This window comes from Nomia melanderi, chromosome 2 (assembly GCF_051020985.1).
Source record: "Nomia melanderi isolate GNS246 chromosome 2, iyNomMela1, whole genome shotgun sequence".
Classification (NCBI taxonomy): domain Eukaryota; kingdom Metazoa; phylum Arthropoda; class Insecta; order Hymenoptera; family Halictidae; genus Nomia; species Nomia melanderi.
The window spans coordinates 16104628-16118394 of NC_135000.1; the positions used below are offsets into that span (position 1 = coordinate 16104628).

At 29.2% G+C, this 13767-nt stretch overlaps 3 protein-coding genes across 3 annotated transcripts; all 3 read left to right on the forward strand.

Annotated features, from left to right (window-relative positions):
- The first annotated feature begins 157 nt into the window (after positions 1–157).
- Positions 158–13683, forward strand: LOC116434227 (BTB/POZ domain-containing protein 9-like). The gene is made up of 17 exons (XM_076365044.1): positions 158–375; positions 622–973; positions 1053–1205; positions 1270–1459; positions 1575–1830; positions 1891–2023; positions 2109–2246; positions 2330–2460; positions 2532–2660; positions 2754–2943; positions 3066–3247; positions 7337–7385; positions 11303–11427; positions 11586–11649; positions 11862–12262; positions 12341–12484; positions 12564–13683. Exons 2-17 carry the CDS (start codon positions 659–661, stop codon positions 12895–12897), a joined length of 2934 nt encoding a protein of 977 aa, XP_076221159.1. The 5' UTR covers positions 158–375; positions 622–658; the 3' UTR covers positions 12898–13683.
- On the forward strand, positions 4103–7553 carry LOC116431109 (ankyrin repeat domain-containing protein 13C). The gene is made up of 9 exons (XM_031986093.2): positions 4103–4863; positions 4954–4995; positions 5074–5178; positions 5247–5378; positions 5506–5717; positions 5806–5937; positions 6039–6200; positions 6262–6662; positions 6764–7553. The coding sequence occupies exons 1-9, from the start codon at positions 4746–4748 to the stop codon at positions 6777–6779; spliced, it is 1320 nt and encodes a 439-aa protein (XP_031841953.1). The 5' UTR covers positions 4103–4745; the 3' UTR covers positions 6780–7553.
- On the forward strand, positions 8012–9555 carry SelT (selenoprotein T). The gene is made up of 4 exons (XM_031986127.2): positions 8012–8327; positions 8472–8601; positions 8678–8861; positions 8941–9555. Exons 1-4 carry the CDS (start codon positions 8194–8196, stop codon positions 9054–9056), a joined length of 564 nt encoding a protein of 187 aa, XP_031841987.1. The 5' UTR covers positions 8012–8193; the 3' UTR covers positions 9057–9555.
- Positions 13684–13767: the final 84 nt, after the last annotated feature.

A 13767-nucleotide genomic window follows, 5' to 3' on the forward strand; every position in this document is an offset into this window, starting at 1 on the left:
TATATAAGCAGTTCTATGTAGTGTTCAATCACCAGGTAAAAGTAGCATGGAGAGAGTAACTTCTCGTGAGGGGAGTATTACTAGAGTACTCGCGGGCATCGATTTAGCATCCTTGATATAAAGGGACACTGTATATGGTAAGTACGCGATTTTCACTTCTTAGTTTTGTTAGTTTATGATATTTATATTGTGATAGGAATTGATGGAAATTCATTGTTAGAGGATATAATTTATATACGAGGTGAAAAAATCATTATTTTAATGTCATTGTGACGCACTCAAGATTTATTTAAATTTAAACAAGCTCTCATTAGCGAAAGTTCGTAACACCGTCGTGTACGGTGTACAAATGAAACTATAAGAGAATGTAAGAATGTAAGTGAATTGAAAAGAAAGTTTATATAGAAAACTGAACGTTAACCTTATTTTTGCTGTCTATAGTAATTGTTAATTATTTTCGGAACGTCTATACTTTCACTATTTCACTGTTATGTGGAGTATATAAATCTCTAATGGAACATATTCTTTAATATATTTAAGTTTTCAAACTATGATATGATCTACATTATTAGATAAAAACTTGAACAAAAAATATAATAACTCAGTTGAACTTGCTTTCAGAGTATTTTCAGAGTAAATAAATTGGAAAGTAATAAAAATGAGTTCTCATCACCGTTTAAATCCATTGTCTGGTGATATTGAACACATTAGTTACCTTTCCGAAGATATTGGTGCTCTTTGTCTTTCTGATGATTATTCAGACATAACTTTAATTGTTGGTGGACAAAGATTTAGTGGTCATAAAATCATATTAGCTGCGCGTAGTCAATATTTTAGAGCTCTGTTGTTTGGAGGACTAAAAGAATCAACACAGCGTGAAATTGAATTAAAAGATGCTAATTTGCCTGCGTTCAAGGGTTTATTTGAATACATATATACAGGCCGTATGTCATTAACAGACAGACGTGAGGAGGTATTTATTATTTTTCTTTTTTATTTAATTTTAATCTTTTTAATATAAACAAATGTTTTTAATCTTCTATTATTTTTAGGTGGTTTTGGATATTCTTGGATTAGCTCATCTTTATGGCTTTTCAGAATTGGAAACCTCTATATCAGATTATTTAAAAGAAATATTAAATATAAAAAATGCCTGTCTCATATTTGATGCAGCACTTCTTTATCGAATAGAATTTCTTACAAAGGTGTGAGCATGATGTCAAAATGATATCCTAAAGAATATTTGAACATAGAAGAATTCTATTCTAGGTTTGTCAAGATTATATGGATAAACATGCTTGTGAAGTGATACAGCATGAGAGCTTTTTACAGTTAAGTGCTGCTGCTTTAAATGAGTTAGTTTCAAGAGATTCCTTTTATGCACCAGAGATTGATATCTTTCTAGCTGTACAAGCATGGGTAAAAGCAAATGCTGATACTGATGACAAAAGTGTTTTAGGTAGGAAAATATAATAAATAAACAAATATACAACACAAATAAGAAAGTAAAAAATAAAATCATTTATATAAATATATTAGAATTTTCCATCAAAGTAATTCAAGTAATTTTATAGATAAGGTACGATTAACCTTGATTCCTGTTATGGATCTGTTAAATATTGTTCGACCAACCGGATTAGTTGCTCCAAACGTACTTTTAGATGCAATTGCTACAAGAATACAAATACGAGATTCTGATCTTACTTACAGAGGTCGATTGCTTGTAGATGAAAATGTTGCCCATGCTGTACATGGGGCTCAAGTTCTACAGGGCGAAATGCGTAGTTATTTATTAGATGGAGATACAAGCAACTACGATCTGGAACGCGGGTAAATTAATAAATATAATTTTTGAATTATTTATGTAAATAACATGTCCTCTTTTATTAGGTATACGAGGCACACCATCACCGAATCTCAAGAACATGGTATTTTAATCAAATTAGGAACTCAGTGTATTATCAATTATATCAAGATGTTACTATGGGATAAAGATTTACGATCATATTCTTACTATATAGAAGTAAGTTGAATAAAAAATATCAAATAGTTAATTATTATAAACGTGAATAATTTTAATTATTATATTATTATATATTTACTGAAAGGTATCTATGGATCAAAACGATTGGGTTCGAGTTATTGATCACAGAGAATATTTATGTCGCAGTTGGCAATATTTATACTTTGAACCAAGAGTAGTTTTATATATCCGCATTGTTGGGACAAATAATACTGTAAACAAGGTAAACGAATATATTTCCTATAAAAAAAAAAAATCTTTGCACCGCTCCCTTTGAATTATTTCTATCAAATTTTTTTTTCATAGGTTTTCCATGTTGTAAATTTTCAAGCTTATTATACAAATCAAACAGAGAAACTTTGCGATGGTTTTGTTGTTCCAACACAAAATGTTGCTACTATGGATCGTAGTGCTACTGTTACAGAAGGTGTTTGTAGGTACGTGAAATATTAATTATATTTTGTCCTTACTCTTGTACTTATTTTTGTAATTACTCATTTCACTTTAGAACTCGAAACGCTTTATTAAATGGTGATACATTAAATTATGACTGGGATAGTGGATATACGTGTCATCAACTTGGTTCTGGATCTATTTTAGTACAGCTTGGACAACCATATATTATAGATTCTATGAGGTATAATGTTATATTAATAATGTTGCATAATTACGTCTTATATAATTAGGTGTCAAAGGAAAATTTTCTAATTAACATTTGTATGATATTGAGGTTATTATTATGGGACTGTGACAATCGTTCATACTCATATTACATAGAGGTATCTGGTAATTGTTGGAATTGGACTCTTGTTGCTGACAGAACTAGAGAAGCTTGTCGTTCTTGGCAAACTATTCACTTTGAACCACCTCGCCCTGTTGTTTTTATACGCATTGTTGGAACACATAATACAGCAAATGAGGTTATTATTAATGAACTGTGACAAATCTATGTATCTACTTTACATATATAGAAATATTAAGAAGTAAAACCATTTTAAATAGTGAAAATATTTAGTATAGATGTAAATATTTCATATTTTAGGTTTTTCACTGTGTCCACTTTGAGTGTCCTGCTCAAACAAATGATAAAGATATAACTAAATCTCCAATTCATAAAGGAAAACCACCAACACCTAATAATTCACCTCCTCCGGAAACAGCTACAGAAGCAGTAAATATCGATCATGAAGAAACAAATTCTAGTTATAATAATGCTTGTTCATAGTTGTCCTTTGTTTGACTAATTTCTTAAAAAGAAATGCCACATAAAATTCGACCAGTACTAATTCAACGACACATTGAGTCTCAACTTTCATTTTTGAATACTACATATGTTAATTTCACATGTTAAACTCTTACAAGTTTGTATAATATTAAATAAGTTATTATTGTAAAAATAGTTGTAAAATACATTTTTTGATTAAAGTATAGTCTCAATTTGATACCTTGCTCCATTTCTTTACTAACCAAAATTAAAGAAACTTAAAAGAATTATTTCAGATAAATCCTCTTGATAATGTAAATATAAATGATAATAATTTTAAAAATTAAAAATAAATAGTTTTAGAGATTGAAACTAATTTATTAATTTGTTAAATATGTTGTTATTTATTTCGAACAATTGTAAGTTTTTTTTCTTATTGTATGTTAAAATATTTTTTTCAAAATCAGTTATTTATTATTGAACTTTTCAATATACCATGGGAAATTAAAATTTTCTTGTATAGTATGTATTATCATATATTCTAATAAATTTGAAACCTATTTACAAATCCTAAAATTTTTATATATATAATGATGTTATGTATTACATATATAACATCACATAATACATAACATCATTATAAGTACTTACATGGTATCAGTATATCTCTAGTAACTTCAACTTTATCACTTAATGATATGATTTTTTATGTATTACTTCAGTTATAATTTAAGACACAAAAAAATTACAAATATATATATCCTTACATTTGTAATGTTATTTTCTCAAAAATTAAACTCATATATATTTGCCTAACAATGCATTGACATATCTTCAGATATTCACGTGACACGCATATAACGAAACGTGTACGTACAGTACCTACACAAGCTATATAAGTTAACGAATCGGTACTGGCCTACTAGTGTGGTGGTTCAGTGTAATATACTTTTGTATAATAAAAAATAAATAATATTGAAATATATAGGAATCCGTAAAATATACACGGTTTTCAAATGTGTATTGTTTGAACCTTGTAAAAGGACATTAAATAATAAATGTGTCGAAGTGTTTAACCATACTGATTTAAAGAACAACCACCTAAGAAAAATACGACTACACAAACAGGATTAAAAACAATAGCGGTAGAACTAAAAACATCAACAAGAACAACAATAATAACACGAAAAGAATTTTTTTAAACTAGAAAACGTTCCTTAAGTACTTTACAAAACATACAAAATTGTTTGTACTGGAATTTAATTTATAAAAACACTGATTGAAATACATAGAATATTTATTGATGTTAACAGTTAGAAGTAAAACATCGGACATTGAGCTTCTGCTCACAAATGTTTCAGATATAACAAAGTTCTTGGTATGACTATTCAATGTAGCATGCCGCATTGTGGAAATGGAATACAAGATAATTATTATTATATCAAAAGGGATTCAATTAGATAAAGAAAGGGATCACTATCATTTTTTCTATAAGTTTTCTAACAAAGGAAAACGGTCATGGCCGAGAATTCAGAAAGCAAAAAATATCCTTTACACAAATGCATATTTCAAGGGGATGTTAAAACTTTAAGTTCTTTAATTACACCTTACAACATTGCTGAGAAAGATAAGCAAGGTTAATAATAATACTTTAATTTTTCACTTATACATATAAATTCTATTGTTACATTGTATTGTATTTTACAAATTATAAATGGTTTTTTAGGAAATACACCTCTGCATTTGGCAGTTATGTTAGGAAGGAAAGGTAATAAGTTACATATTGGACGTGAAATATATATTTAAAATAAAACACATATTAATACACAAACTCCAAAAATTGTAGAATCAGTCCAATTGTTGCTCGCACATGGGGCACCAGTAAAAGTAAAAAACTTAGCTGGATGGAGTCCACTTGCTGAAGCAATTAGTTATGGAGATAGACAAACCAGTCAGTAGAAATATTCATGAACTGTTTATGCCACTAGAATAATATAATTAATTTTGCATTCTTTGCAGTATCGTCATTAGTACGCAAACTAAAACAGCAAGCTAGAGAACAAATGGAAGAAAGAAGACCAAATTTGGTTGCCACATTACGACAAATGGGTGATTTTTACATGGAATTAAGATGGGATTTTCAGAGTTGGGGTACTTTTCATTACTGTTACTTATGAGCTATGTTTTTAAACATTTTAACTGAAATTTAAAGCTTTTTTTTTTTAAATAGTACTTACAATTATTATAAGAGTGATCTATGAAATTTCGTACTTTTCAGTTCCCCTTGTTTCCCGAGTACTTCCATCTGATATCTGTAAGATACATAAAAGTGGGGCATCCATTAGAATGGACACCACTTTAGTAGATTTTAATAATATGAGATGGGAAAGGGGTGATATATCTTTCATTTTTAATGGTGACCAGAAGCCAAGTAAATCATTAACAGTACTAGACAACAAAGCTAAACTTTTCCAAAGAGTGAGATACGAGGTCTAATTACTTTATTATTTTCTTTTCATTGTGACTCGATATTTGATGCTGAACATTTGCAGCATTATTATTCATCTATGACTTATAGGAAACAGAATTGGATATAGAAGATGAAGTTGATATTCTTATGTCAAGCGATATTATGGCAGCACAAATGTCAACAAAAGGGATTACATTTTCAAGAGCTCAAACTGGCTGGATATTTCGCGAAGATAAAAGGGTAAGAGACCAATGTTGTTAGTTTCACCCATTTTCTTCTACTGCCTTCTCCTATTCTTTTCTTAAAGTGTTTTTGAGATTTATCTCAAATATTTAATAAAGGAGATGGTAGGACCTTTCAACGCGGACTTTTATCAAATCAACGGAATGGTTTTGGAAAGTAGGAAACGCCGGGAACATTTAAGTGAAGAAGACTTGCAAAAAAATAAGGCTATTATGGAATCTTTAACAAAAGGAAATTCACAAGGATTTGCAAATGGAGAGGTAAAAAAAGAGAAAAGATCTTGTTACTCTGCAGGTTTATAACTACTTGTTAACATTTTAGCCTCATGTAAGAAGAGCTTCTCTAAATCCACCGCCAGAATCAAACATCACTTGGGAAGAATATATTATGGCTCCACCTGGTCAATGCCCACTTTTAGGAAGAAGTTTAGTCTACAAAGAAAGTAGTAAATCATTTAAAGCTACAGTTGCCATGAGTCCAGACTTTCCACTGACTGTTGATATGTTACTCAATGTTTTGGAAGTAATTGCACCTTTCAAACACTTTAGCAAACTACGACAATTTGTTCTGATGAAGTTACCACCTGGATTCCCTGTAAAAATTGATATACCTATTTTACCTACAGTGACAGCAAAAATCACGTTTCAGGAATTCGCCTTTCTTAATGATATAGATCCACAATTATTTCAAATACCATCAGACTATTTTGAAGATCCAATGAGGTGATTTGAAAAAACTCTTGTAATTTTTCTCGTATAATTTAGTATACTAATTTAAATTTTGTATTCTGTTTCTTCTTTTGTAATTTTATTCCCTTTTTTAGATTTCCAGATTTATGACAGCTTCACGTTCCGAAAACGATTCAAGTCAATTATAAAATTAAATACAAGGCCGTTTCTCCCTTGCAACATTATTCAACTTTTAAGTTTCCTTGGACTTACTGCTGCCAAAATGGCCTTTTGAAGAGTTGCACAGTACTTTATAAAGAAAGATTACTTTGAGTACTAAAAGTAGCAAGTCTTATAAACTACTGAACTACATAGTTCGCAGTAAGTTTAAAGGACAGTATACTCTACTTACAAAATTGTGTGCTACATCCTAAGAAAGAAAGCAACTTAATAAATCTGTGCACATGAAGATGAACACTGTTTCACTCAGTGCATAAAAAGTACTATGTTGAGCACCTTGCTTTACTTTCTCAGCTTCAGTTCTGAGCTTTCCTTTTTTGCATTTAGTAATTATTACTTGAAAAGTATTTTATTGACGAGATGAAAATTCTCGTGCTATTTATTTATAATTAAAGAACAATCTTCATCTCTTTTAAAGAGGATATCATTAACTAATAAAAGCATGTGAAAGGCATCCATTGCAAATAAAGTCTTTTTTAAAATAATAGCCAAATGGTGCCTCCTGTTCTAATATATCAGTATGTATCATCATCACAAGTAAGATCCTTAAAATGTAGTGGAATAATTCATTAGAATTATTTTTATTTCAAGTGTACCTTTCTACATACATTTTATGTTTCGCTAGTTAATCTAGAATTGTGATACTTATATGTATGTGTGTGTTTAGTACAAAAATTTTTAAATAAAAATTATAGCAAATCATAATTTTGTGAATATTATTTTGAAGTTTAAATAGTTAACTCAACTGTAATTCGAGTAACTAAACAGTTAATCCAACCCTAAGAAAGATTGTATACAAAGTATTTATATATATGTTTTTTCTCTCCCCCTTTTACTGATTATACTAATTTGTATATATAATTATAATTATATAATTATATGACATATCTAATTGAAAGAAAAAGGATTCATTTTTTAATACATATGTTTCTTATGCATAATGCATATTGAAAATTGAGTTTTCATATTATTTATATCATAGTACATATATTTATATCAATTTAAAATGAATAAAATTTTTAATAAAATATCTAACAAAACGTGAGGAACTAATTTAAAATATAGAGACCTGTAATTAATATAACAATAATTAAGTCTAATTTCATTTGTCAATCGATTCATTGAATTCAGTAACATTATTAAACCTCATTATGGTTAGTTCTGTTTTGTTCAGTTCGGCTCAGTTCGGTTCAATTCGGCACTGCTCTGCTTAGCAGCAGATAGCGAATGGATCGGTACAAGATAGGAACAGAAAAGTGCAGGTTGGCGTTTCTCATAAGGACAAATCAAATTAACTATTTTGGTTAAACTTGATTTAATTGATGCGACTCCAATGACTTAAAATATGATGCGTCTTATGAAATTAATTTTGTGCTTTTGTGTCGTTTTATGCGCATTAAGCACTAAAGCCGATGACAATCAAGCTCCATTAACCAAACTTGGTACAAAAACAGGACCGAGGTTAAAATTCTTTTATTGGTAAGTTAAAAAAATTCAAACATAAAAGTAAATATTGTTATATCGTTTAAATGAACCACGTTTATTTTATTTGTATATTCATATAATCGTGTTAGCTTCATCCATTAATTGTTCATTCAATTTTTTATATCTCTGTTTTTTCAGTTACTCTTGTGGATACAGAAAAGTATACGAAGAATATGTTAGTATTCTTCGACAAAAATATCCGGAATTACAAATCGATGGAGAGAACTATAATCCCTCTTCAAATATCATGTTTATTGCTAAATTATTAGTAATTACATTATCTCAACATAAACTTTATGTAATATAAAATAAACTTCGAATAACATTTATGTTTTCACTTTTAGGGTTTAGCAAAAATTTCATTAATAGTTCTAATAATAAGTGGATTTGATTTTGGTCAACCGCTGCCGTCTCTTTGGCAATGGTGCATGGACAATAGGTTTTATTCTTGTATGACGATATTCTTTATTTTTAATGCAATAGAAGGACAACTCATATCGTCAGGAGCTTTCGAAATATATTTAAATGGTAAGCAGAACATTTTTATTTACTTTCTTCCTACCAAATTTCATAACTATGTTTTCATCATTTTGTATATTTGTTTTAGATCTTCCGGTGTGGTCGAAATTGGAAACGGGTAGAATACCACAACCACTTGAACTTTTCCAAATAATAGATATTCATTTGGATTTCCAATATGCAGACAAAGCTATAATAGGATAGATTAATTTTATTAAAAAATTTAAAACCATTTTTATTTGTACCAAATGTTAATTATTATGATTATGAGGTATACGTTTTTGCAATTCTATAAATGTTCAAAAAATACTGTCATTTCTATTTCTTGTATATGTGTTCATTAAAAATTTTGCTATAGGTGTCTCATTTTCTTAAGATGGTATCTACAGAATAGATAGAGTTTGCGTAAACAAAGTTACAAAATAAAAACTTTTCATATTGCTCATGAACATCTTTAATTTTTTAACCTAATTTAGGAATAGGGGAAAACAATATTATTTAATATTCATATAAAAGCAGAATATAGTGATTTCCTTCAAAATTTTAGACTAGAATTTAATTACACTGTAATTGTGGAAATTATAATTTTATAATAAATAAGTTAAATAGTTACAGTTTCTTGCAAAAAGTAAGGAATTAGTTTCCTTATAATGTAAATAAATAAATTTTCTTAATAAAGTGATGATTAAATTTTTAATCAAATTTTGTATAATTTTATGCTACAATGTAAATCAACAACAATTATATTTGAGATCAATAAATTAATAATTTCATACGTAATTGTAAAAAAATATTAAAAATTGTTTATTTCTGGTTAAATTTAATAAATGATTAATTATTATACACTTTTGCAATATAAATATTAAATCAATGCAATGTAATTTAATATAAAATTAATTAAATAGAATCTAAATATAATTGTACTAGAAATAAGTAATAATATAAATTATTCAATTTTTTTTGTCACCTATAATTTGTATGCAATATAATAAATATATAATTTTTATTTTTATTAAATATATATATTTTTAATCTTAATTTAATGATAAATTGATTGAGAAAGAATATAAGTTACAAAAAACAAATTTATGTTTTAAAGTACTACTTCAAATTTACAAAATATATTTATTATGAATGAATATTCCTTTCTTTATGGGTATGGATATTTATATATTTTTTTACATGGATATCGTATATTTGTATTATAATAAAAATTTACAAATTAATATATAAAATAATCGCTTAAATTAAAGTATATTATTTTATTTTTATAATAATAAGGTCGGCAATAAGATTTTATTAATAATTAAAATAAAAATTTTTAAATATTTAAAATGTATATATTATTAAATAATGAAAAAAATAGCAACGTTTGAATGAGCCTTTTGGACGTTACTTTAGAATAGTATGATTGAAAATGCATTCACAAAAAAAGCACCCCCATCTCACACCATGGATCATACAAATTCATACAAGGAGAAATTAATTCCTTTTTTGTTTTACAAATTTATAGTTTAGTTTTAAAAAAACATGTATATTGTTACATTTCGAGTGTTTTGTTTTTAATACAACAATAGATCGAATAATTTCAGTGTTCACAAAATTATTGAAAATACTCAAATATTGCGCCTTTTGAAAGAAAGAGCGAGAAACAATCATTTTAGAAAAGGATCACTGAAGATACTACGATTCTCCTCTCTGCTTTCCCCTTTCTGATAAATTATACAGTAGCTAAGTTTTACGATACGTTCATGTATTCTTAGGTCCATGGACTTAAACGAAGACACAAGGCTACCAACAAATTCGGTGTGTTTCTTAATCACGAGAGATACATATTTCCTAAGGAGGCAAAGAGATCGTAGTCAGATTCGACATACGCGTGCTTTGCTATAAGAAACTACAGGAATTCTACCAAGCACTCGTAGAAATTACAATTCGCTTCTACTAGTGATGCTATTGGAAAATCAAACGTTGCGAAATTAAACGAAGTTACGATTTCTAACCCGGTTTATGTACGGTAATTGCTATTGAACTAGAAATTAAAAAGAGTCGAAAATTAATTTTTGCATTTTAATGTTTCATTCTCTTGTTATGCATACTTTCAATTCAACAGTATTTATTCTTCGGTAGTTTTCTTAGGCTGTTATATTGCTTTTCGAAGTTCAAGATTGAGTATAAAGACTTCGCGCTAACAGCGTGTCAAATTGTATAAGGAAAATTGGAGCGGCGGAGTATAAATGAAAGCTCAAATGCGGCATCTTCTCAATTCTTGTGCCAAAGAACAGGATTCTCTCATATTGAATCTTCGAACATCACCAGTGGAAAAAGGAATAATTTACCTTGTGCCAAAAGTTAGTTATTTCTCTATTGAGTGAATTACATTGTTGTGTATGCTCCAATGTACTTCGATTATTTGAATAGTGTCTTCATACAGATGCACCATCAGATAGCTGGTTTGTATGATCATGGATGTTGATTGTACAGTTGTTGGTTTGAAACGATCTAATAGTGCACCCATGATCAACAAAATTAGTGCAACAATGTCCGTAACATCACCTTCTGCTACTGCACCAAGGTATTTATTATGTTATCCCTTAAACTTATATTTAACGTTTATACAAAACGTTAAGAACTATGTAATCAATGTTACATTCATGTGGAATTTATGTGGATTAATTTAATCAAAATTCTAGCAATGGTTATTTCAAAAAGATTCATGTTTATTATTTTTAGGGACGTACCATCGAATTTTAATATATTTTCAAATTCACCTCGCATACGACGCTTCAGCACTAGTGTAAGAAAATGATTTTCTTATATATCCATAATAATTTTCTGTACTTTCCTATAATCTTAGAAATTATATAATAATTTATCGCAATATTAAATGGATAAACCATATATAAAATACATAAAATATGAAAGAATAGAAATTAAAATCTTTTATGTCTAGTTTTAATTATCATATGATTAGTTTTACATAAAATTATGGAAACTTTATTTTTGTAGAGTTCTGGAACTGTTCCTAGATTAACTCCACGCGTCAGTCAGCTGAGACAAGAAGAATGTATCGATGTGGCTGGTCGTGAAGCAGCACATGAGAAAGAAATTCACAGTGCCATGCAAATCTCACAGTCTTGGGAGGATCTCACAATTGAAGCGGAAGGACTATCTTTCAAAGATTCAGAATCAACTTCGTTACAATTTAAAATAGAATCACGTCCAATTGCAAAACGAGTGCTTGATCCACTCAGTATCAACTTGTCTGTAAATGGTCAAACTACGTATTCTTCACCATCGCCGACAAGATCTAATTTTGGTCAGAGACAGTGTTATTCGCCTGGTGTTCACGCAGTTGCTTGGAAGAATAATTTATCACCTAGTCCTACTAGGAAAGCTTTTGCTACCAGGTATATATAATTTACTTGCAAGAAAGATATTTTTTTTATGATATAGTAAAGTGTATTGAAATACATTGTATTATTTAGGCGAAGTTTAAGTCCTATTGCGATACGGCCAAGTTGTTTAGCTTCAGTTAAAAGAAAGTTTGAATTGGATGACTCTGGAATGGATCATCAATTACAACCACCAACAAAACGTACCTCTGGTTTATTAACTTCGGCCACGTCTAGGTATCGTCGTTACTTCTATGTTTGATACGATAAAAAGGAGTTTTTAATCATTGATACTCATAATACTTTTTCTATACAGATTGGATGTGGCAATATCTAGTCTCCATTCAACTATTAACTCGGCCGGAACTCCAGAATCTTGTTCCAGTCTCGATTCCTCTGGGTTTTCTTTTCGACCTGTGGATAGTCCATCTCCTGGTCCAACTGTCACTTCGAATTTTAATGACGAGCCATCTTCCTCTTCGTCTTCTTCATCTTCTTCAACTTCTTCAACTTCTTCAACTTCTTCCTCGTGTTCATCGTCTTCTTCTTCCTCTTATTCAGTCACTGTTCCCTCAGAAGGATTAGGGACTCAGAATAAAACTTTCGTAGAAAGCCGGAATGAAAAGATTGCACGAGAAAATCACGGATAAGGGAATATGTATAGGTAAATGTTTAAAAAATAACGTGTATCATTGCGATGACGAATTTATTTTCTTGTGAATAGTAAAGAATGATCACTATAGCGGTCGGTTATATAAATTGATCGTGCTGTAGAGGCGTTCTTCAAGTTTAATGCCCAACTATTTTCTGGTCATTCCTATTTATTAATTTTCGCGTTGTGAAAATTCTTTAAATGTATATCAGTTGCATCATTACTAAATACAGTCTTGCTGAGCTGTTTATAAATATTACATTATCAGATAAAGATGATGCGATGAAATACATGTACAAACATATACATACATATAACATGAACGCAGTTCGAAGACCAAAGCGAGCTATTTAGGAAATACGCGTGCTTCCTACCTTTAAGACTGAATTCTGCGTTTTCTAATACATCGAATCCAAACGTTCTTTTTTCTGTAGAAAGGGTACGTACTTACACGTGACATTACTTATTTTAAGGGAGAAATTAAAAGAACGTCATAACAAGTACGACCCTTTTCTTCATTGAATAACCCCGCCAACTCGTCTTTTGCGCGATTCCTGTTTTTTTCAAAATAGGGAAAAAAGCATATACACGATACACGTCGATTAATAAATTCGCGCATTAATAGTATTATTGATTCCATGAATCTCCAATCCTGTATAGTGTGTAAATAAACTATCTGTAGTATGTTCTTTTATTCTGTGTACACAATATTTCTGAAAATGAATGATATCGTAGGAAACGAAACTGTAATTTTTGGACGAATAAATATGAAAGATCGAATTAAATACGTATCTACTCTTTTCTATTGCTTTTTTCAAAACTAGACAAGCATTATAAATTTATATAATTTTTGTTATAAAAATTGTGA